General features: G+C 41.8%; 1 protein-coding gene across 1 annotated transcript in view; it reads left to right on the top strand.

The window, feature by feature from the left end:
- The first annotated feature begins 847 nt into the window (after positions 1 to 847).
- Positions 848 to 25,927, top strand: part of mmp15b (matrix metallopeptidase 15b) — a 31,485-nt gene continuing 6,405 nt past the window's right edge. Inside the window, exons 1-7 of the mRNA XM_061737378.1 lie at positions 848 to 1,612; positions 15,816 to 15,964; positions 16,369 to 16,491; positions 16,675 to 16,982; positions 19,757 to 19,918; positions 20,636 to 20,832; positions 24,243 to 24,381. Of these exons, the coding sequence (XP_061593362.1) occupies positions 1,496 to 1,612; positions 15,816 to 15,964; positions 16,369 to 16,491; positions 16,675 to 16,982; positions 19,757 to 19,918; positions 20,636 to 20,832; positions 24,243 to 24,381 (1,195 nt within the window). The 5' untranslated portion in view covers positions 848 to 1,495. The remainder of the gene's footprint in view (positions 1,613 to 15,815; positions 15,965 to 16,368; positions 16,492 to 16,674; positions 16,983 to 19,756; positions 19,919 to 20,635; positions 20,833 to 24,242; positions 24,382 to 25,927) is intronic.

Genomic DNA, 25,927 nt, shown 5'->3' with positions numbered 1-25,927 from the left:
ATCCCTTATGTCATTTCATCAATGAATGTGGTTTTACTGCTATTTCAACATTTAGAGTCATCACCAGAAAAATAACACCAGAAAAATAACTTATTTGACCATTTTCACCTGTTTCAAGTACATTTTCACTTGAAATAAGTAGGAAAATCTGTTAGTGGGACAAGATTTATCTTCTCATTACAAGCAAAAAAATCTTGTTCCACTGACAGATTTTTCTACTTACTTCAAGTGAAAATCTACTTGAAACAGGTGAAAATTGTTATTTTTTTTCCAGTGATGAGTCTTGTTTTAAGTGTAATGAGATTTTTTTACTAAAAATGAGACATTTTAACTAGAAATAAGATTTTGAGTTTTTGCAGTGATCCATTTTACTTATCCTGTGAAGGACAGAGTCATATTGATAAGTTCAGAAAACTGTTTTTTATTGTTGTGTTTTGATGTATTTGATGTAAGCCCAGTGGATATTTAAAGCTTACAGAAGGCTGCATTTAACTGCTGCTATGTCATTTCTGCAGTATTTCTGCAGGTGTTTTGGTCAGTGGGTGCTATTATTTTTAATATATTATATATTATTTGTAATCAGCACAAATTATCTGTCCCCATATGATAAAATACACCCTCCCCCCTGATTTCTTTTTTTACAACTCGAGTACAGGTAATTACGCACTCTTAACATGTTATAACTTTGAAGGTGTGGCACTTCTTGCATCATGTGGTGCCTTTAAAAATGATTTATGGCGCTTGAACGAAGTTTTTTAGGTGGCAACCGCCAGGTCAGAAGACCTTATTTTGAAAGTCTTGACCGGAAGCCGCTATTTAAACGGCGTCACTTGCCGGCTGAGCCTCATCCTCGGCTCAGCTCCGCCGCTCAGCTGCAGGAGGACCGGCTCGGCTCCCGGGCACACCGGCGCTTCTCCGGCGCTCCGCACCGCTGCTCCGGGAACAGGGACGACCTCACACAAACCGCAGCGCCGTCTAAACACTACGCTTAGTCCTGCTCATTTCCAGCTTTTCTACTTCAAACTGAAGGAGTCCGTGTAACTTTGAGAACTCTGTACTTATGTTTTGTTGCTGTAACTTTATTCGGGCATTATTATCACGGGCATGTTGGAAGTGAGTGATTTACTATTTCTGTAGTCGACCCTGATGTGGGGGTTTGTTGGACATGTGTAAGGTGTAGGGTTCACTATTAGTCTTTAGACTTTGGTGAGGATAAGAGGGGAGAGTGGAGAGGTTGACATGTGACTGAGGTGTGATGGAGCTGTTTTGCGGGATGCTGCTGCGCTCCTGAAGACCGGCGTCGGGGGGAGACTTCACTCCGGAGTAAAACTACCCCAACAAAGGTCTCTGTTGCCCCGTTGGGACTGAGACACAGCCAGCCTTCCTGCCCCGGCCCCGGCCAGCTCCAGCCCTCCTGCCCCGGCCAGCTCCAGCCCTCCTGCTGCCCCGGCTCCGGCAGGTCCTGCCCCCCCGGCCAGCGGGCCCTCGGGCCAGCATGGCCCCCGGCCCGGCGGGCCGCGGCTGGTTGCCGTGGAGACGGACCCTGCTCGCGCTCTGGCTGTGCGCCGCGGGAGCGCGCGGAGCCGACGACGGAAACCCCTTCAACGCAGAGGTAAAAGCGCGCTCACGCACACTGTTACACCTAGTGTCATTATAGGAATAAATACAAGACATACATAGACAGTTATACACTTGTTCATCCTTGTTCACTTCATAAAACCTTCAAATGTGAGCCAGCCTTTTCCAAACCACCACTGGACACTCCAAATGAATGATTTATTGTAGCAAGGCACTGTGTCCTCCCCAAACGTGTGCTTACTGGCAGGTGCTCATTGGGAGAAAACTAAAGTTTATCCTCAGCAGTCACAATATACAGTAGGCTCGCCACCGTCCCTTGAATCTTTACTTAATTGGGAATTCAAAGTTGCGTTCCGTATTGAACCAATACGGACATATATTATGCTCTTACTGTATGTAGCCTATTGATGTTATAATATACTGGTGAAGGTCGGAACATTTGAATATATTGAAAAACTTCATTCGTAGTAAATTCACCTAAAGGTGAAACAAATATATTATTTCCCACTACATTCAAAGTGAGATATTTCAAGCCCTTATTTGTTATAATTTTGGTGATTATGGCTCAGTTTATGAAAACCCCAAATAAAAAATCTAAAAACTTGCTTTACATGTAAGACTGTGAGACTATGTAATATATTAGTTTCACCTTTTAAGTTGAATTATTGAAATAAATTAACTTTTACACCATATTCTACTTTTCCGACCTTCACCTGTAGGCTATATTTATATTTACCATAGGAGCAAAGGTATTTCAGTTGCTAGTATGGTTGGCTGTCTGTACAGTCGTGCAAGTTCAATGCAATTAAAGCACTTTAGACTTTAAATCAAAGCATTTCATTTTTCATATAAAATAAATACATGTCTAATATGCAGTTTAGAAGTTTTGGGGATGTCCCTTTTTTTTGGCGCCTGCGCTGCTGAAATCGGGGCGTCCCTTATTTCTATTTCTGAAAGGTGGCAACCCTACCTAAGACCATTATAGAAATAAATACAAGACCCACAGCCAGTTATCCACTTGTTCATCCTTGTTTACTTCATAAAACCTTCAAATGTGAGCCAGCCCTTTCAAAAACCACCACTGGAGACTGCAAATGAATGATTTATTGTAGCAAGGCACTGTGTCTTCCCCAAACGTGTGCTTACTGGAAGGTGCTCATTGGGAGAAAACAAAAGTTTATCCTCAGTTTATACAATAATGCTGTGCAGTTCCAGCTTTTCAGATATCACGAGTTAATTTCTTCATTTCTTCTGTCTCAGTACCCTACTTTACCTGTTATTGAGACAGCATAAGTACCCACAAGGTACTGGTCCTCACCTTACACTTAGTGCACTCTCCAGTTACGTCTTGATTGCCAACTTTATTCCATCTGCACTGGAGTGCAGTTGTCTCTGGCTCCCGCGTGGATTCCTTTAGACACAAATGTTTATTTAGGTGTGTCACTAGATGCCAAAGTATCATGTTGGGACTGGAACCAGCATCTCTTGCAGTGTCATTACATCAGTCTAGTTGTTATCTGCCTCACTTGATTGTTATAAGAGACAAAGAAAAAGAGATAATAGCTGACAGCCTACCTGTTAGGAGCGGATTAGTGGTTGAGCTTTTGGCCATTGTTTGACGAACACACAGAGACAGACTGACAGACGCAGGGACCTTTGGGCCATTAAAGGTCAGCTTGCATTGCAAAATGAGTGACCTGGGGATCAGGTTGTCTGTCAGGCTTCAACATTTTCTGTTTAGTTGTCAACAAGGCAGTAAGGTGAGTGTGTGCATGCTCAGGCGCAGGTGGGTGCTAATCTCGCTAACTGCGTCAGGAGACAAAGGTTTTTTGTCACTGAGCGGATAGACATTTCTAAGTTCACGTTGCCAAATGTGCAAATGTGTCTGTCAGGTGATTCATTTTTAGCAGTAATGAATCATCCAGATGAAAGTTTTAAGTTTCTTTGAGCTTCTTTGACATAGGGAACATTAACTTTGTTGACGGCATCTGCTTCTTTAAAACAAAAAAGAAGGAATTAAAGTTAAAAACTGATTAAAGATTTCTAACTTCTCAACTTCTAACACAGGGTTTTACTTTACTGTTTACAAAAATGTTGAAATGTTGAGTACGTGCAACAAAAATATCACTTAGAGGCCATTTAATGGCAAAACAAAGACCTATTGCTTAAATTTATGGGGGTAATATAAGATTAGAAAACTGGGGGAGTTGGCTTAGGTATGCTCTGTACCCATATGAAATAATTGCTCATAAATTGGCAAGAGCTTAGGTGTTAACCCATACTTGAACATGGTGTAATGCATTGTTGCGTTCTGTGTTGGGGCCAGGTCTGTTTGATGCTTTGCTACAAAAAATAATTTGAAAATGTAATCTCAAAGCACTATTGTCGTGGGAAGCTGCGCCAGAAGAAGATGGCACACTGAACATTATGATGTTTTAAGTTCAAATATAACAATTTATAGTACAGTATAGTATAATATGCAGTACAGTATATTGTAATAACAGCTTGGTCAGTGCAGATCTGAGGCACATTGAAAACAAGAGGGGATACAGTGCAGGCAGCAGCAAGTGCAGGGCCTGATTATGTTCTGAGTAAGTGTAAAAGTAAATGGATGGTGTGTACACCATAAAAACTCTGTTTTTGTCGTACTGCACTGACAGTTGGAGAGCAAAGAATGTTGTTGCGTGTATCAGAATTGATACTGATATTGATAAAATCCTTTTACACCCATCCCTATGTATTGGGTAAATCAGTTTCTATTCCACAGGAAAACTGATAAGGTCTTGAACAGCATAATCAGTATAGAAAATGTAATAAACTGTAAAAATGTATTTTAAAGCGGCGTGTATTTTCCAAACAAACTACAATGTGTTACATCGTGTTTGAACTCCCATCAACTGCCCACCTTGCAGTTTATTTACGTACTGAACTGTGTTGTCTGGAGATTTGATCTCAACTCTTCAATCCACATTTTGGTCTGAAAGCTCAACTCCTACTCTGTCTGGACCAGAAGAATGAAGTGGGAGGTTAGAAGCATCGGACAAAGAGAGAGGGGTTATTAGAGTATGTGTGACCAGAATATGTTAAACCTCAATTAATGAAAGGAAACATTACAGTATTGGCAGAGAAAGCAGTAATTAATTAATTAATTAATGGAAGAAACACAGAGTGTTAAAGGGGAAGAAAGTTGACAGGGATGGCGGAGGTCAGTCTCAGCTGTGCAGCATGTGACAGCTCAATGTGGCAGCTGTTCTCTAACTTGGACACACACAGCATGCACAGGCAGACCGGGCCTGGGACTCCAAGGCATCTTAGGAAACACAATGGACCCGCTTGTCTGATGAAAAAGAGCAGTGGGGAAAAAATATCACGGATCGGAAAAGAAACAGAACGAGAAAGCTCAGAGAGAAACATGGAGCTGACGGAAGAGGCTGGGCGTTATAGAGACAATATAAAAAGTGTGCAGCAGCAGTCAGTGGCTAAAGAAGAGGAACATGGCGAGAAAGGGGGTAATTGGTGACTTATCGCTGCTTACAAACTTCCTCGGTCTGTATTCTCTTTGTGTCCATGTAATCTGCAGCATCCCCTGTCCTCACATTCCAGCAACACCCCCTAACTCCCATGTGATGACCGATCACCATGTCCATGCAGACTCACTGCTCGAGCCATCGAATCAGGAAGCGCACCGGAAACTATCACTTAGCATGTATTAAGGAGCTGTGCATGGATTTATGTGTTTATTCAAATTTGCAGTGTTTTTTTTTATTCCTCGTTTGGTTTAAGCCCAAAACTATCGATTTGTTTTCAAAAGACTGGCAGGCAAAACAGCTCTCTCAGAAACTTGAACTTCTGAGCGGCGGTAATATTTACCCGTTTTATTTAAATGATTCACCAGTAATCACGACAGTTCAGTTTACTGATGATCGACTGAGCGTTTAACAGATTATTCCATCTCTATCCAAGATTGACTTGCATTGAAAAAAGGAGCAGGATTTCTAATCTCTTAGATTGATACCATGTGTATTTGGGGAAAATCCTTAAATTGAACAAATTCAATTGTGCTGTTCCTCTTTGTCTGGCTCTTGCATTCCCACAACTCCATTTACTTATCCATCCTCTCAGTTGCTCTTTCATGGTTAAGACATGGCAGCGGACCAAGCCTTGAAATAAAAGCTCTGTTCGTATCTTGGCTGACATTGTGGTGGACACACACTCATTTATGAACGCAACCCCACACTGGCAGGTTTTACAACTTCTTGTATATTGCTAGGCCTGGTTTTGGCAGGTAAGCTCAAGGACTCTTTGAAAGATCATTTAACAGACGAGGCGTGGCGTGCACACACACACACACACACACACACACACACACACACACACACACACACACACACACACGCACTTAAAGCCCTCCACCATTCCTCATGTTGTTTTGTATTCAGCCCGGCTGATGAGGGAAGGTTAGTGGCCAGGCTGAAGTGCTTTACTGTTTTAGATGGGGCGGTGGGGGTTCATATTCTTCCATACATCTTCCTAACAGCCCAGCAGCTCTGCCCTCGCAACGGTAACAGCTTGTTGTAGATTCTTGCAGGGATGGGACAGAAGAAAGTGTGCAGGCTCATAAGAGGCTGAGGTGTACACAGAAGAAAAACACAGAAACAAAGTGCACACACTCACGTTTAAGGACCGGAGCTCAGGGTTTTTCTTTCCATTTCTTTCATTGCAATTCAGATGTTACTCTGCTCCTTTCTTCCTCAGCGTCTGCTGTCATTGAGTGATCATTGTACATTACACATCATTAAAGTTTAAGTGACCATCCATATTTATTTTTTAGTCTGCAATATATAACTAAGAAATAACAAAACAGGTCGACCGAATGAGCCAATTAGGAGGAGATAGTCCCTTTCAGATGTCTGGAATTAAAGTAATTAGTATTCCACTTTAATTAGGTTTAAGAGAGACCAGTGCCTAAGACTTTTACACAGTAATACAGTGATTACAATTGACATCAGTCTGTGGGGGCCGTGTTAGGATTTGAGGTTGCTTCAGATGGTCGGGGGTACAGTATGTTCAGCAAAGTCAGCTGACCTGAATATATTCATTCATCCATTCATTCATTCATTCATTCATTCATTCATTCATTCATTCATTCATTCATTCATTCATTCATTCATTCATTCATTCATTCATTCATTCATTCATTCATTCATTTCCGTTATCAACAAATAACTTTTTGACCATGTCAAGGTTCATGGGGCTGAAATTGTGAGTGGTTCAGGGAACATAAGCCGCCATCTTTCCACACGGGTTGGTGAGCACTGATTCCAGTGGAAGGATCTGATTTAGGGAGATGACTGACTTTACCTCTATTCACATAAGATTCTGGCCAAAAATGACTGACAAGGAACTTTTCCGTGGAGGTGTAGTCTATGTGATTGTAAAGCAGCTATTTCAAATAATAAGAAGGGGTTATCAGCAAAGTAATGAATAACTTTTGCTTCAGGCGAAGTGTCACGGCGTCAGTTGTTGTGCTGAATATAAGCAGGAGGAGCCACTGAACTACTTTGTACAGACACTCACCCTGGAACTTATATAATGGAAGTCTGATCTAAATTTAGAGTTCTCTCCTTTTCATTTTGATGTCAACAGCTGCAGCGGAGTTTGTGCATCAGGTTATTGAGACATTGCTTACATCCTGGCTATGTTATACATTATTCATGTTTGCTAAAGCCGCAGAAGGCAAAAGTATGTGCAGTGGAGCATTTCCAATAGTTTTGTAAACAAGTCAAGCCTTTGTAACATTTATGCTTCTGTGCTCTACGGGAGTGCCTGATACACTCATGTTCATCCTGTCGTCGTCTTCCTTCTCTTTATCTCTTCTAAACAGTGACAACATTGTATTGCTGAAGCTGTTTGGACATGAAAGACTTTGTAACCGTGCTGCCTGTTACCGTGAGGGAAGGAGAGTAGTTTTGTGTTACATGACAAGTGTGGACATTTGTGAGCACGATTGTGTGGCACCCGTGCAGTACCGGTGTGCTTTTGACTTACTTATCTTAATGGCAGAGGTGGGCCAGGGTCAGCTCCAGTTCAGACCTCACTACACCTCTTCCTGCTCCAGCAGGACGCACATGCAAGCACCCACCCAAACACAAACACACACACGGAGCCTGGACCATCATTGTAGCACTGCAGTGTTCAGAACCAGAGTGCCTCAGTTAAAACACAGAGGTTTCGTGGTGTAGTAACATCTGCAACGCTTCATAGCTCCCCTCATCCAGTGAAAATAAACCATCAGTCAATCACAATAAATTATATTTCTCATATAATTTACATTTGTGAGAGTACAGAGCAGATGAAAGCTTCTTGCTCTGTCTCACCGCGTACTGTAGCTGCCTGTATGGTGTCTCTGCAGAAATGACAAGTGACATAAGGAAACTCATCACACCAGGTTCTCCAGTGTTTGAGCTCTCCAAGGCTTTGCTTGTCTGGTGACTAGCAGACAGACTATAAAGACATCACATTTCAGTTGAAGCACAACAAAGACGTTTACACCACACATCGAAGGTGTTGGTGCTTTTGATGTTTAAGATGATAGAATTAACTATGCTTCTGCAATAAAGAGAGCAGATTTTTATTTTGATTCAGTTTTGCTTCTTGACATCACGGTGTGAGTGAAAATTGATTCTCTTTAATAATATTCAGTTAAAACAGTTTTTTGAATAACACTGTTCATGAAAAAGACAGTTAATTTTAATATCTATTGAAGTTCACTGTGGGGAAAGAAAAACAAGTAACCTGAAAAAGGAATAAAGGGTATATAAACTGTAGTGTCTAGATTCATAAAAAAAAATTATTGTCCCATGTGAAATTATCTGATTAAAACAGCATGTCCATTTAAATATTAGAGTAACAGCCTAATTTCTGTAGGAAAAAATTCAAACATTTATACATAAACTAGGATCCTTCCTTTAGCAGGTAATGAAATCATGAACTGATGCAAATGAAATAAGATGAATAACGTAAGTGGGGATCTGTCCTTGGTGAATCCAGCCAGGGGAGATTGGCTGCAGCAGATCTCTGTGGTGTGATATGTCCATATGGAAAATGATTGAATAAAATGTAGGCCGAGCATCCGCATGTACCACATACTTCTTCAAATGTGGTGATACAGTTACCTCGGTTGTTGCATCATTTGCTGTAACTCCGACATGAATATTTAGCATTATTCTTTAACTTTTAAAGCGACTAGTTTAAAACCAGGGCTTCTTCAACTTGTAGCTTTGTATTATCGTGTATATAGAGTCTCTCTGAAACAGTGATGTGATGATATGACACACTTATCGTGTTTTTGTCTTTATCAGAAATCTTTGGTTTCAACTGTGCTACATCTTAAGATGTAAGAGATGGTGGGTGATGTTTTATCTTTTTTGAGTTGGCTGGAAGGCTTGGCACCATAGTGCGCTCTGCACCAGTCAGAATCGGAATGTCAAACTTGTTGAAGTCTTTGAGCTGGTGGATAATGTGCTTGTTTATGGTGTTTTGACTCGCTTGACTTTTGTTTTGCAAACCTTGTATATTAAGTAAGTTATGTTGGTCTCCTTCTGCCCTGGGGCATTATAGAATTCAAAGCACATGCCAGACCTTTTGCCTTCAAGGGGAAAGGGACTGGCTGTATTTCCTGCTGAATTTCTTGCTTTTCCATATTCATTACTGGTTTTAACACCTAAGTCAAAAATCTTCTACATGCCAACAGTCTCTAAAATGGTTAATGAACAAACTCTGCCTCGTCTAATAAGCTACTAATTTGCATCCTGGAGCTTTGGCAACAACATTAAATAGCACCAGTACGAAAAACCCAAAAAGGTGCACTGCAAGTCACACACCTGTGATGGTGTCACAGCCTCCCACAGAGCCTGGACAGAAATAGGAGGCCACATGTGACTTTTAATTAAGAGTTTATTTAACATAACATAACTTAAGTAGCACAAACTCCAGAGGAGAGCCACTTGAACTCCTTCAGCGTACATAGCGAGCAACGAATCAGGCAACCCAGGTGTAGGAGGTGCACTGTAATAACATGAGGTAGAACTAATATTTCTTAAATATCTTCTCCAATATCTGTATATAATAACCAGTCCTACCATCCTAACTCTCATCCTGCCGGTGGCCTCAAACCCATCAACCTTGGCACCTTAGGAAGCAATTTAAGAGTGATGGGACAAAATAGAAAAGAAACAAGTAGTCAACAGAAACAACAATAGCAGAGGTGCACAAGGTGAAGCATCAGCAGTAACATTATAAGAACCCTTGGTATGACTTTGATGTGATAAGTTGCTGACAGGTATTTTGAAGATAACTGCTTAAAGTGAAGGGATTGTGATCAGCGTTTACAACAAGTGGAGCATCCAAACCAAGGTAAACGTCAAAATGTTGGAGAGTTCGAATTAATACAAAAGTCTGCTTTTTCAACAATGAATAATGCAGCCGATAAGATTTGGACTGTTTTGATGGTCTTGAAACACCATCACCATCTTGCTTGAGTAAAACATCACCGGCAGCAATATTGCTGCATCAACTCGCAGCTGAAAGGAGACACGTAACTGAGGAGCAGCAAGAACAGGCGCCTAAAACTGGGGGGTCAAGATTTACTCTTTGCCAGCCTTTAGCAGCCTGTAGCCACCTTGAACCAGAGGATCTCATACGTCCTGCTTTAGTAGCAGGAATAAACTTTAATAGCAGCCGCAATGGCCTGAGCAAGCCACACTTGACCTCGAACCACCACTTTAAGATATGTAACCGTGGCTTTAGAAAAGTCCTCTTTGGCCGGATTATTTGTCAAACTGGCCACTGTAAAAGAAATCTCTAATTCACTCAAGATGCTCCTCCAGGGTATCACTGTACACAACTACATCATTTTAATATGCTGCACAGCCAGGAGACCAGACACTGCAGCATTCAGTCATCTCTGAACCATCTTTGAAACAGGAACGTGCCATTAAATTTAAAGTTCAATAACTGAACTGACAAACTGTGCCGATCAGATTCAGTTCGTGATCCAAGGAACATGTTCTCCAGTAACCTTGGTTGTGCCGTTTCCTACATTAATTCAGATCTTCAAAACATTAGTGAGCGTGTGTTAGTCCAGGACATATACGTGCACTAGCAGTCTCCTCACAGTTATTGTGTAGGTCTGCTCTCTTATTCTCATGGCCTTTTTAAGCCAGTGTTTAACTGTAGTGAGAATGTCCGCTGACGTTTGCAGTGCGTCTGTTATTCAAATGAGGAGCCTTTCAGGTCCCGACTCCATGTAAAATACATTTCCATGACGAAAGCAGAGCACTTAACCAGCTAGTTGCCAGGTACATTGTTGAAAAAGGGAGTTAGTTTGAGGCCAGGGCTGTAATAGGCATATTTACAGACATACAAAGTCAAGGCTGGGGTTATTTTCAAATTATCTTCTTATTTTTTTTTCTAATCCTTGAAACATGATTCCTGACCTGTTCTCAAAATACAGAATTAAAAAGAGGAAGAGAAACCTTTTCAGTTCTGGATTTTTTTTAACTACAAGTCAACATGGTATTTCTTCAGTCTTTAAACTTTTGTACATGTTTAATTTCAAACACTCAGGCTTAAACATTTGATATTTTAGCTGAGTGGATCCTTGAACTATTGGAATACACCTTGTGTTGTTTTTTTGTTATTTTTACTGTTCTACAATATGTTTAATGTTTGTGGATAAAAAGAGAAAAGCTGCTATTTCCACAGAACCTATTCGTAATGTTCAGCTTTCACGTGAATTCATTATCAGGCCAAGATGCCATATGGACCTATCAGACTCAGCACAACTATTGATGATGATTGACTGATTAGTCTTAATGCGCTCAGGATAATTAATCATAGCTGCAGTGTATCGACTGCTGCAATAGCAGAAGACCTACGCATGCATATACGTGAGGCTTTTCTGTAATGCTGAAGGAAATACACAAATTCTGTTATCGAGGTTTGATGTCACCAGTTTAACTGATATTTCCTACCAGTAATAATACATCATTCTGGCATGTGTTAACATCAATTTTGCTTTTCCACAAGTGACATAAAAAAGAGCACAAATCCCCGTCTTGGCTCTTTGATTTTAATTGACAGTCCTATTGGATTTGACTGGAGAGCGTGCAGAACGGCCGAGAGCAGAGCATAGCGGGGAAATCAAAGGAGGTTTCCATTGGACGGTGGGGATGTTCTGTTTGTGGAGAACACAGATAACAAATACAGGCTTTGTCTGCGTGGGTTGTTTGGTGGGTTCCACAGATACGTGATAAGAGCACCTTTTTCTTCAGTACTCCTTATTTGGAAAATGTGCGTGAGAGAGAGAGCCTGAAAGAAATGACTCTGTTTTACGGTTTGAAGGGAGTGGGTAGGTAAAGACCAGCCTTTATCAAACAGTAGTTTGTGTTGTGAAAGATGGGTGTGATCTCGATACGGATACTCTGCAACCACACACTCACACATTTTGTTTTAACACCACCACTGGGAGTGGGTCCATGTGGAGGACTATCAAGTATCCCGGGCTTACCGAGATGCAAAGGCTGTTCTGTGTGTGTGTGAGTGCATGCGACTGCAATATTGAGTTTCAATAAAACAGGTGGGATAGACTTTGCTTCATCTGTGATTGGATCAAGTATCACTGTTTCCCCCTCCACTCTGCCATTAACCCCCCGCCCCCCAGCCCACCCGTTCACATGTTCCCACCGTACAGTCAGAAGCAGTCGGGTTCTGTGTGTCGTCCTCTTCGTATTTTCCCCTTTACACGCAGACCTTTAAAAGCCAGGGCCCTCATTTATCAACAGTGCGTAGAAAAGGTCCTAAATTCTGTCGTAGGAGTGAAATTTAGAATGTGTGTAAGTACAAAAAAATCCGGATTTATCAAACGTGCGGACGCTGGTCGTACGCACATCAGTGATGATAAATCCCACCTGTTCTAAACTGCCGTGCTCGTGCATGGTTACCGTCATTTGCATACAGAAACGCCTCCAATTGACCATATATGGAGCAACAACAGCTCCCGCTTGGAGGTTTACAAACTTTATTGAACAAAATTCTGTAGAGTTTACAACAAAAGGCAAATGAAACAAAATAATCAATTATCTACAAATATTCAACATTTGGGGGGGTTGAGAGCAAAAAAAAAAAAGATACATTTACTGACAAGCTATGGGAAGTGTATTAATAAAAATAAAGAAACAAAGACATTGTTTCATATAAGCTTTTGGCAATATCGTTTTTTTCACGGATTAGTTTTAGAGACGCTTCTCAACCCTGGTCCTCGAGGACCCCTGTCCTGCATGTTTTAGATGTTTCCCTGCACCAACACACCTGATTCTAATTAATGGTCCTAATTAGCTTGTCACCAATGTCTGCACAGCTCTGTTGATGACACAGGTACTTTTATCACGGTGTGCTGAAGCAGGGAAACATCTAAAACATGCAGGACACCGGCCCATGAGGAACAGGATTGAGAAACACTGGCCGCCAGTTTACATTCATTTTTCAGATGTACAATGGAGGGGTTTTCTGTTATTCCATTTGCATTTATGTATTTGCAAACACTTGCTTGGAGGTGCAAACACCAACCGAGCTGTTCTGCAGAATAAATGGGTGTTGCGTTCCTCCAGGCCACCGGGCAACGACGGGCAACAGAGACATAGTTGCATCGCAGATTATTTGTGCATTGATTGAATGAAATCCTTTCATGTTCACGTAACTGAATTCATTATGTGATGGTGCTTTTATGGCAATGTGGGTGCAATCTAGCTCCAATTATGTTTGGGAATCCGGCGATCGCATGAAATCCTCGTTTAATTTCGATTTGGTGATGTGTGTATGGAAACTGGGTGTAAATTATGGCCAGAGAAATTATTGCATCCAACACTGCCGGCATGATTTTGCTTAGTATCGGCTGCGAAATGCCGCATATGTCAAAATGTTCCGGTGGCAAAAAATCCCAGGGTGGACGGAGCTGGATGTGACTGGGATGGCTTGCGTTTTGTCTCTCGCTCCATTATAGGTTGTAAATCACAGCATAGATCCATCAGAATGTTTTTGGGGAAGCGCTAACTGCTGAGAAGCCGCTCCGTGCTCTCACTGATCAACAGGGGCCTCATTTAAAATGGAGTGCGTAGGATTCATACTAAAAGTGCACGTACTCTCAAAAGCCGAAAATGCCGTGCGCAAAAAAAAATCCGGATCAATAAAACCATGTGCACGCAGACTTCCACGCAGTCCAGCTGGAAGGTTGCGTAGCTGAATCCGCCTCCTATCACGCCCAGAAATGCATATGGATGAGCCTGCTGAGCATGCGCAGTGGCTTTCTGCAGCCTGTTTGGCGCAGATCCATGGTTTGGCGTCAGAATGAATGAGAAGTAGCAGCCACCGTGACACTGACTTTCACGGAGACCTAGATATGATGTGGAGGACAGGAAAACCACATTATTTGGTGGTCACAGTAAAAGTTAGAATAAGTATATAAATAGTAGGCTATACAATAAAATAAAGCGAGTGAGTGGCAGCACGCCGTTGCTGCGCTAAACGCCGTGAGTTCCCTGGCGCAACAGGGGGACACACGTCCCCCCGTCTTTTCAAAATGATGTATTTGTCCCCCCCACTTTTTACAGTTTAAAAACTAACGGTAGGATCAGCAAATCATCCAGACACTCGGGACGGCGGCCCCCGCTCCCCCCCCTCCCTCCCGTCTCCCCTCAGAGCTGCTCTATGCTGATTTATGGTTCCGCGTTACACCAACGCAGAGCCTACGGCGTAGGGTACGCGGCGACGCGCAACATACGCCGGACCCTACGCCGTAGGCTCTGCGTTGGTGTGACGCAGAACCATAATTCCGGCTGTAACAACATGAGCGCACGTACCCGTGCATGACAGGCAGACACACACGGGGAGAAGGGACTATTTCTTTAATTTTTATTTTTTTTTTAAACTTTATCCTTATGAATGCAATTGTTATATAGTCCAACTTTCCTTATTTTAATCAGAACACTTTCTTTTTTCCTCCTCATGGTGGAGTAGTGGGCTCGGGGCGGCAGCCATCCCCCTCCGCCCCCCCCGCCGCCTGCTCCGTTATCAGCACTATTTTATTATAAGTCTGATAGGCCTATATGTTGTGATATGTGATGACATTATTAAGAGTATGACATGAATCTGGCTTCATTTCACCACCTCACAGCCTGCGTCGCCAGTTCCCCGTGTCTTAAGTAAATTCTTACGGGAGGGTCCGAGTTGCCGTAAAGATACGCAGATTTTTCGGTTAGTTTTTTCTTTTTAGATCCGAGACTTTGCGTAGATGGCGGCTTCCGCAACTTTCAGGCGCTTTTTCTGCGCAAGCAAGCTTTATAGATGAGGCCCCTGATCAGTGCGCTCTTTGAAAACGCGCTCTCTGCGGAGCGTGTTTTTGCGGAGCGCACGGTCTCTAAATCCTCCAACAGTGCAAGATAAGCCATGATACTTGTATTTTCTTTTCAGGTTGTCCTGCCAAAGCTGTCTTTTATAGCTTGTCACACCAATTATTCAAAATGTCTGATGTCTTATGGATAGTTTTTATTAATTGGAGGAAACGGGGAACATGTGCACATGTTCCCTGTTCAGTCACAGTTCAGCGATCTCAAACTTCACATGTAAAGTTTGAGACTCTTTTAATGGGTTCTATTTGTAGTTTTACTGTTCTACCACTAGGTTTTGTGCGTACGCATGGTCGGAGCTGTGCGTATATTTACACGTGTTTCTGCGCACAGATACATGTTGATAAATACCATACTTTGCCTGAGAATGCTCGTACGCACGCTTTACGCACAGATCTGTGCGTACGCACTGTTGATAAATGAGGGCCCAGGACGTTCCCACATGAGCAGGTTTTCTAGAAATCCCCAACTAGTGAGTCAAATCTCCATCATGACATCATATTGGAGAACCCTTGATTCCCCTTAGATGAAATCAATACAAACTGCACTCATAAAGCAGCTGTTGCTGGTTCCACCACAGTGACTTTTTCATGTAATGATTCCATTTATGATCATAAAACAAACGTTATACAAACGTGTGTGTGTGAAGAAAGCCATCCGGAGTTAAAGGCTTATTGTGAACTTTTTTTGTACTTTATTTCAAGTGTTTTTCAAGTTATATTAATAGATAATGAACGTTTTGTAAAGATTCCTCGCTGTTTTGCTTCTTTGTAGTCATGGCTGAGGACGTACGGCTACCTGCCCCAGGCCAGTCGACAGATGTCAACCATGAGATCAGCGCAGATCCTGTCCGACGCCATCAGTGACATGCAGCGCTTCTACGGTCTGGAGATCACTGGACAGATGGATCCTCAAACCATCAGGTCAGCAGCTCAACTATGTAGACCTGTGTTAATCCCCTATGCTGCCGTTCAACCCGGCGTGGATTACAAACATTAGTTCAAAATGGGGTTTTCAAGTTATTAATTGGCTGGTTTGAAAAAGGTAAAGGTTAAAAACAATCAAAAAACTTTGTTTTTAAAATATGGACACTGTTTTCCTCTCTTCCAAGGTAACAACACTTTATATAAGCACATACTCTCGGCCAGTTTTCTGGATTCTCTGGGTAGGGCAAGGGTTCACTTCAAATTATACAGCAAGAAACACGGGCTTTGATAGAACGTAGCGGAGATTGTAACATCATCCTCCCCTCTATCTTCCCTCTTGGGTGCTTCAGCCTTCAAACACACACTTCTTGTCTGCTCCTGACTCCTTTCAACTCTTTTAGTGCCATGAAGAGACCCCGCTGTGGTGTGCCTGACAAGTTCGGAGGGCAGATCAAAACCAATGTTCGGCGGAAACGCTACGCGCTCACTGGACATAAATGGAGCAAGAGCCATCTCACATACAGGTAACTGGAAGAAAATAATCTGTCTCAAATATATACTACATGAACATTACATGTTTTACTCAGTTGGTAATAGCTTCCTCAAACGTGCAGTTTTAAACTGAAAAAACGCCAATGTGTTACTTCAATCTATTGTCATTCACTGGCTCCTAAACATGTTTTCCTTTTCCCTCTTTGTTCTCATAGTATTCAAAACTATACTCCCAAAATTGGAGAGTATAACTCGTTTGAGGCCATCAGGCGGGCCTTTAAAGTCTGGGACAGCGTGACCCCGCTGACCTTTGAAGAAATCCCCTACCAGGAAATCAAATATGGACGCCGCAAGGAGCCCGACATCATGATCTTCTTTGCTTCGGGCTTTCACGGAGACAGCTCTCCTTTTGACGGGGAGGGGGGCTTCTTAGCCCACGCCTACTTCCCCGGGCCTGGGATGGGCGGGGACACGCACTTCGACTCTGACGAGCCGTGGACTATAGGGAACCACAATATACAAGGTAAACACTCATACGGTGCAAAATCTTGTCCAAAGCGGTTCCGTGTAGCCGAAGCAGGGGCGAGGTTTGATCCCAAACACGCTGAATTTGTGTGGAGTTCACGTGTGTTTTTGCACGTGCAGCCACACTCACAGTCCGTGTTGCTATGGGAGATCTCTAAAAGATTTGGATTATAGTAGCAAGTTGTTTGCTCAGGTTTCTAGGTGGAAATGGAGGATGGGGGGAGGGATCTGTGAGTGAGGCGGATCAATGTAATAAATTGCAAACATCTGTCCCTGTGGATTTCTGCTGCACCCACCTAGAGTTGGCACGGGTTAGCTCTCTCTTTGGGCAGATCCTCTGTTTACCTTTGGAAGGCTTCATAGTGGAAGGATACAAACCTATTTAAGGACAATAAGGAACTGAATTGGGGGTAGAGACTTCTATTTTGTTTAGAATCTTGAATTTTAAACAATTTATTACAGTAAATGTATCAATAAACCTCACCTCCTCAGAGATGCCAGATTTTATACTTTCCTTTGGACATTAAATAAAAAATGCAGTTGTTAAACTAATTCCATACAGAAGTTTAAGTTTGTAGAATTGTCATATTTCATTTTTTTGTACTCATCAATCGTTCTGACAAAGTTTCCTCTTTCTTTTTGCAACAACGGATTTCTTTGCCTTGTTACCTTCATTTACATAGCAGCCCCAGACTCTGTGTGTGTGTGTGTGTGTGTGTGTGTGTGTGTGTGTGTGTGTGTGTGTGTGTGTGTGTGTGTGTGTGTGTGTGTGTGTGTGTGTGTGTGTGTGTGTGTGTGTGTTTGAGGACTGATCACAGGGATGGTGGGGTGACACAGTAAGTGGGAGGATGTTCCACTCGGGGAGATCTGCAGACCTGTCCCCTTGTTGCTCCATGCCACTTACACAGCTTTAAAGCATAGTACAACCCAATGACAATCTGCTCTTCATTTCAGTTAGAAACATGTCCAATTAGTCACACGTCACGCTGGTGCAGCTTCCATTATACACAGGAAGGTTTACTGCGTCTCAGTACTGGTACGGTTGGGGTTGTTGATGAAGTGCAGCTCCAACTTAAATTTTACATTTTAAACGTGGTTATTCTTTTAGCGTAGACGGCTCTCCTACTTGATCAAGCACTTGGTGTTCAGAGCTTGACTGTGCTATTATACTTTTTTCTTTTTTCATGCGGCAGTCATAAATCAGCAACAGTTCACCCACCAAACAACCAGAAGAAAAAAAGATCCTCTTCTAAAATGTAGAGATATGCTTAGTAAAACTCTTTTGCATCATGTTGTGTATACTTTTTACATGAATATATTGTAAATCAAAATAATTTATTCAAAAAAGAATCTTTATCATAATTTCTCTCATTATTCAGAGACCCAACTAACCGATCAATGATAAAGCCATTTTGATTTTACATTGAAACAAACCCTACTATTCCAGGAATGGACAAAGAAGGAAACACCTTCAAAGTAGTGTGGTTGTTGAAATGAGACCTGAAAAGTAATCATTTTTCAAACTAAACTAAACTGCTGAGGTGTGCTTGGCTAAATGAGCTCTGACTTTCTTCAAAAACACTGAATAGAAGAATTCAGCGATTGATTGCGAGGGGGCATGTGTAAATCAGTTTCATCCATTCAATAAGACTTTCCTGTTTTCTCCGCTTTTCTTCCACCTCTCTAAGTGGACATTTCTGTTTTGTCAGAGGCCGTTAGTGTAAACCTTGTGATCAATCAGCCCTTGTGGTTCAGTTGGTTCAGCACAAACAACTTTTACACTTTATCCAAAAAGTCTCTTCTCTCCTCAAACGCTGGAGGCTGATGGCAAAAAATAGCTCAGGAGTGTTTGTGCTCCGACCAAACTAATGCAAGTTTTTTATTGGCAAAAGGAGAAGTGAAACTGGAAAGGGCAGTTTGGTTGTCTAGGTGCCGCTTTAGCCAGTCTTTTGTTTTGAAGGCCCCTTTTTCTGGTGAATAAGTTGTGAGACGTCATGAACAAGAGAACAAAGGTACACAGAGTTGAAACTGAACACCGGAGAGATGTTATTAATAGATGCCTCGGCTTAACTTCTAACTGTGCGAAGACTTTTGATGTGTACTCTTGCTTTTTCTTTGTCCAGCCGAATGGTTGTCACGGTAACCTCACAAAGACCTCTTTATCCACTCTAAGTGCTCCTTCTCTCTTCATTCATCCTCAGCTATCTCCAGCACTCTATCTTGTGCTTTGCTGTTTCATCCCCTTGAACGTTAGCCGCAGCTTAGCATGCCATCAGAGCAATCATGTGACTCCGTAGTTACACAAGGTGGGGGAGACGAACTGTGTGCATCTTTGTGACCGCTTCAAAGAGGAAATGAGGAGATGCACGAGGAAAGGCATGTGGAGTATTTCCCTTCCTTTTGTATGCACAGCGCTGACATCACTAAGTTTCAGTTCTCCTAATGTGTGATGTCAGCAGTCTGATCTGATCTGGCCGATCAGCGCGGCTCATTAGGGGGCAGAGAAAATGGTGAGCAAGTTCAGAGTTCATCGAGGCTCGGTCCGAGTCAACAGCAACAAAGAAGTATTGATTGATTGTGGGGAAATACCCAGCTCTGTGTCGGCTTCACCTCTGAGATAAACTTAAAGGAACACATTTATCATGAACGTGACACACACGTTCAGGGACTTTGTGTACATCAGAGTCTGTAAGACTTGTATTAAATGCAGAGTCACATGTTTGTTTTTTGTCTTACTCAAAGCCGTTAATACTCTATCTCCTATTCACCCAGGTAATGATCTGTTTCTGGTAGCCGTCCATGAGCTTGGACACGCTCTGGGTCTGGAGCACTCCAACAACCCGCTGGCCATCATGGCTCCCTTCTACCAGTGGATGGAGACGGACAATTTCCAGCTGCCAGACGATGACCGACATGGCATTCAACAGATATATGGTGTGTGTGTGAGGGACAGAGAGTCTTTACATATTTAACAGATAAATAGATAAATAAATACCGGTTATTTTCTCTTGGTTCTTTCCCGTTTTAATCAGCAAAGTTGCTGCCGTGTTAAAAGACACTGTTAGGAAAGGATCTATTTAGGTACAAACATGTACAACATTTACAGTTCAAAATCATTCTGTACATGTAGTAAATATCTAATCTAACAACATAAATATCTGCGGCTTGCATAACATTTTTTTTTTTTAAATAGAGCGACTTATATGCAGGTGCGGCTTATAGTCCAGAAAATATGGTGTGTATATATATATATATATATATATATATATATATATATATATATATATATGTATATATATATACAATTAAAGTCATAGATAAGATAAGGAAAAATGTTTTTTACTTTCGTAGATTCTACTGTAGCTGCTCTTTTACCTTAAATGTGAGTTCATTCTGAAATAATGACTCCCTAATTCTTAACAAGAAGTCATTTGAATGCGTTTGTCCCAAAATGGTGAACTCTGTCATTATTTAATGAAACAAATAATAAAAATAGATTCATTTTTTTTTAAATTCCTAACTTTAAAACAAATGAGTTTCATATATTTAAACCTAAATTGGTATCGTTCTTTGGATAAAATGATGGCAGCTCAGTTTTCATGGAATAAGACGGATTAGATTATTCATATTGGTATCCTGGCCTGACTGCAGGTCAGCCGGACGGCAGCCCCACCAAGGCCCTGCCCACCGTGGTGCCGCGCCGGCCAGAGCCCCGGCCCCCCCAGTCCCCCCCCCGGCCCCCGGACCGGCCCAGGACCACCGACAGACCCGATCACTACGGGCCCAACATCTGCGAAGGGAACTTTGACACCGTTGCAATGCTGCGCGGAGAGATGTTCGTTTTCAAGGTAATGCTCTGAGCATCAAGAAGTTGATATATTTTTAATTTCAGTGTTACATAACAAACATCCCGTTTCATGGAGAGCTTTTCACGTTTAAGCTTTGCTTCCTTTGCAAAGGGAGTCTTCTGCCCTCAGCAAATCTGTTGTTTTCCCAGAAACGGATTAATACAAAGGGGACGTGCGTGGCCAACAAGTGGTCTGTTTTCAATCAGTTCTGTGTGGACTGTAAACCAGCAGGGCCGGTATTCAATTATGGGATGGAGCACTGTTAAAAGGGTGGGGCGTGATCAGGTGATTGCCTTAAAGAGCCTCTGGACCCACACAAAACATTCAAAAGGCATTAAACCTCACTGAGCATTTTCTTGTTGGCTGCTTTTGCCCTCAGCTGGATGCTATTAACTATTATACAATCCTTGCATTTGTGATGTTATGCAGTTAATTGCAGTGGTTATTTGTGATTTAAACACTATGTGCTGTGAGTAATTGTAGCGGTAACATTTACAAGTCAGTGATGCAAACATTCAACTTAATTGCTCTCATCACTGAGTTTACTGAATATTCGACATCAATAACAACTCTATATCCTGCTGTGTTGTTATCTGAGCTCAATTTATATGGTGATGATCTATTTCAGTGATTTTCAACCCCTGTGCTGCGAGACAAAAACTACAACAAAATAACTGTTAAAACATTATGCAGTGCAAGAGATCACAAATGGTTTTTTTTTCCTTTCCTTTTTTCTTTAAACACTAGCCTCCATAGTAAACCCTGGCCTTATCAAACACTCGGATCAGTCTTTGAATGTCTCCTTTCCTTGTTTTGGATGGACACTGAGCAGTAGCTGACGTCAGAGCTGACGTCAAGCATGTGGTCAGACGGTTCAAGGGCTTCGTCTCTCCCAGTAAAGTCTGTGTTCTTGGCTTTCATCCAAAATTATAAAGCTGGTCAGGTCCAAATTAGTCAGGTCCAGAGAGAACAAATTCATCATCTGCCAGTAGTTCTTAAAATACAAATTACCTGAGCAGAGTGAGTACAAGAACTTTTGATGGTCAGTGTGTTCAGATCTATATAATTAATTAGAAAAATGACTAAATCATCCTTTTCCTTTGTCAAATCCTTATTATTTATTTACTATGTTGTGCTCGGCGCAGTTGTACCGGAAACGTAATTGCATCTTCAGAGTGCTTAAACCACTTCTACTTAGCATAGTTGTGTATGGATAGAAGCGTTTGGACGATAACTTGCTATATTATTGTAAATGCGGTACAGTGTATCAACTAAACAGCCACATTAACGCAGACAAAGATGTCTTTCTGTCTACTTGGAAACAGCAGCACTTGCAGGTGATGACACAGCAGCCAACATATTTCTGAGAGGATGTGAGGGAAAATAACATGTCTTTGAGTGATCATAATTTACATATGAATGTTGGCAAAGTCTCAGCACAGTAGCTTTTTGTTACTGAGAGTACTTTATGGGAATTTTAGTGACGCAGAGCCACATATTCATTAAGTACAAGCGTTTAGTCACCGTATAACATTGAGTCTTTGTTTGTAATTCAGATGCATTTGACCTTATGTTGGCATAGAACAGGTAATATCTGTAAAATGCTATCATACAGTTGCATCACAGATACGTTATCTTTTCACTTTTTAAGCTTTAGATATTCTCTGCAGTATTTTTATATATGTGTGTGTGCGTGTGTAAGTAATATTAACATTAATGCAATAGGAGCTGTAAAAGGCATAATATAGAAAAACAGAACAAAAACTTGAGATGCAGCAAATTTGCATCTGCATTTATTCAATCTTTTATTCTCAATAGTTGCATGGTAAAGTAGTTTTTCTTATAAGGCGAAGGCAAAAAGGAGACAAGGGAAATATACAACTCAAATACACTTGTGAAAAGGAAAGTACACCCTCTTTGAACTTAAAGCAAAACGCTATCGGTTGGTGCAGTCCAATTTAAAATGGAACCGTATACATAGCCCTGCGATGCCCTCAGTGTTCTGAATATGTGCGTAATTATGGCAGGCAGCGCTCTGTGCTGCTAATCCTTTGCAGAAGCAGAATTGTTTTAGTTATAGGAGTGGGAGTGATGTGCTGCATGTCAGTGCGACGCTTTCCTCCATGGAGTCCCGTCTATCAAAAGAACAAAAAGACTGTCATTCTGCAGACGCATTCTAGTTTGTTTCTGAACAACACAGCACAAATCAGGATGTGACAAGTGAGCTGCTTTAAATATTGAAACACCCACTCTGAGTTCTGGTCTGATCTGCTGAGGACTGAAACGGACAGCTCAGCCTTGATACGGCCAACGCCGGGATGCTCCAGGCCACACAAACCCAGCAGCATCCAGTCGGGTTCAGCCCTGTACCGTTATCCTGACCTTCCTCCAACACGTCTCCAAGCTGTTCTGATCCATGCAGTGCAGCGCCGTCCTGTCTGCCCGCGTGTCCTGCATGAAGGACGAAACAAGGTGTGCTTGCCAAAAAGAAGCAGCACTGACACTTTACTGTTACATTATCCAGGAGAAGAAGGGCCTCCACTGAGTCGCCACTTCTGAAAGAGATGCTGGCTTCTGATGGAAATTATGTCAGCTCCCATGTGCACTGTTTGAAATAGATTTAAATAGTCACCAGACAAAGTGATAAGTTATTCTGTGTTTGGGTAGGAATTATGATAATTTCCATGATTTTGTTCTACTTACTTGACAATGAAGTCAGTGTTCTTTGTAACAAAAGTTTTGCTTAGCAAGCTGTGATGAACTGGGACGATGTTGTAATGAGGCGCTCTGAAGCCAGCAGAATAAAGTTTAACAGTTCACAGGCTGTCAGCGCTCTGCTTTTGTTAGTTTAGTGTCCAGTGGTTCTGGTCTGCAGCTTTACAACAGTGCTGTGTGACCTCAGTGAGATAAAATAATGAAAACCTAATGAGCTATGAAAAATAACAACAACAATACCTTTTGTACTACTGCTAAATCTAAGGACAATTAAAAAAGTCCAACCCTTACGTTCATGGTCATTTAAAGTAATTTTGTAGCATGTTCATGGATTTCAGGGTTTTAGATGCACATTATCCTCTTCAGCGGACTCTTGAGGGTCATCAAACATCCAATTAATGTGTTTGCAATGAACACATTTGCCAGTTAAATTATTTATTTATTTTGCAGAAAATAGTTGAACAATTATTGAACGTGTTGACTCTGTGAAGACTAAAAGAAATACAGCTTGTCATAGTTACTGTAACTTGTGAAAGGACTGGACACACTGGGGAACTTGCTCAACAACATGAAAATGTAAAACATAAAAAAAAAAAAACATCTCTTTTCAAGCCCCTAAAAACATGTCATTGTATTTGAAAAAAGCGTTCATGCATGACGGGACTCAAACAGAGTTGTAACTGTCGTCCCCTCAGGGCCGCTGGTTCTGGAGGGTGCGCAGGAACCGGGTCCTCGATAACTACCCCATGCCCATCGGCCACTTCTGGAGAGGTCTGCCTGGAGACATAGACGCGGCGTACGAGAGGCATGACGGCCGCTTCGTCTTCTTCAAAGGTAAGCACCAGGTTCCAGCAGACACTGACGCATGCTCCTCAGGAAACGATGAGCAGCTCGCTCACTCTTCTCCAGCCGTTTTCTGGGCATCACCAAAACCAATCCCTCATTCTAAAGGTGTAGAAGGAATCACATGTATGGAGACATTTTTTTAAATTCAGCAATAAATTAGGCAACCGATTTGTCGCCTTTCGTTCTAAGAAAGCTGGTATAGACTTTGTGTAACTGCGCTATAGTATGAGTAACAAAGAGTGGCCCAGAAATATGAAAAAGTTCATATTGAAGCTTTTTATGCCATGTCTGCAATCTGTGGTTACTTAGTGTGTTTCATACTGCATGATCCAGGTCTTATTATAAGTTAATCATTCCTACTCCTGGAAGAATGAGTTGATTTTTTTTTTTAAGGTAGAAATACCGTTTTCCTTTCATCTTTACATTAGAGATATTGCTTTTTTCCGGGCATATGGATATAAGTACGTATACCTTCAATATAACCATAAAATCTCTTACTAAAAATCCATCCACCATCTGGTTTGTGCATTACGATCTAAATAGAGCTATATTTCTCCATGGTAATCTCAAACCATCATGTCTTAACGCTATCATATTGTAGCATTAAAACAGATTCTGCCGCTCCTTCCATCTTTTGCAGATAATGTCGAAGATATATGTTACACGGTATCCATAAGAAAGCAGCAGCACATAATGAAATCTGCACACAGAGTATAAATCTTTTTTAAGCGCGGCTCTCAGGGAGTCCCTGAGAGCAGCTTGTCTTTTACAACGCTGGATAAAGCCGTTGAATGAAAGAGGAAGAAGTTAGCCCCTTGACTCTGGGAGCCACAGGCTTTGGGACAGCTGTTGGTAATGAGGAGCATGATGTCATCGGCGAGCCTCTCGGTGGGACACTTGGCTATTATCCATTAGCAGAGGAAGAGCCGGACAAAGGGAGGGGGCAGGAGAGAAGAAAGTAAGAACCAGCAAGGGGAGAGAAAGGTGGGCCGTCTCACCAATGGAGGAAACGATCGGGCCAGTCAGCCTCACTCCTCAGCCGTCTCTCATCCCATGCTTGTGGTCTTGTGACATGGGACAGATCTGATCTAAATACTCGGCAGCGGTCTTTCTTGTTGTTGAGACATTGGAAGGTGACATTTGGTCCATTAAGGAGACATTTCTCATCAATCCGGTACCAAGATTTCATTTATGATGAATATTATTTTTTTCCCCCTCTCTTTCGGAATGTAGTTTAGGCACCAAATATTAAGAAAATCTGAGATAAACTTGTCCAGGGTTGTTCCTGATCCTCACACCACATGTCTCTGAACAGGAAGAACACTGTTTAGCAGGTGGATGGATACTAACATAGTGACATGACAATCAGCTACACAAATGCTTTACTCACTTAACTTTATTAACTGTAATAATAACGTAATTGTACCAAGAAAGATTGTCATATTTGCCCAATATATACTTATAAGTTTGCCAAGATAATATAACAACTACCAATGTAAGTTTAATGGAACTTGGTTGAGAGTTTGACAGAAGC

Source organism: Cololabis saira, chromosome 2 (genome assembly GCF_033807715.1).
Source record: "Cololabis saira isolate AMF1-May2022 chromosome 2, fColSai1.1, whole genome shotgun sequence".
Taxonomy (NCBI): Eukaryota; Metazoa; Chordata; class Actinopteri; order Beloniformes; family Belonidae; genus Cololabis; species Cololabis saira.
Note: the sequence above shows the minus strand (reverse complement) of the source record. Positions and strands in the feature narration are given on the sequence as shown.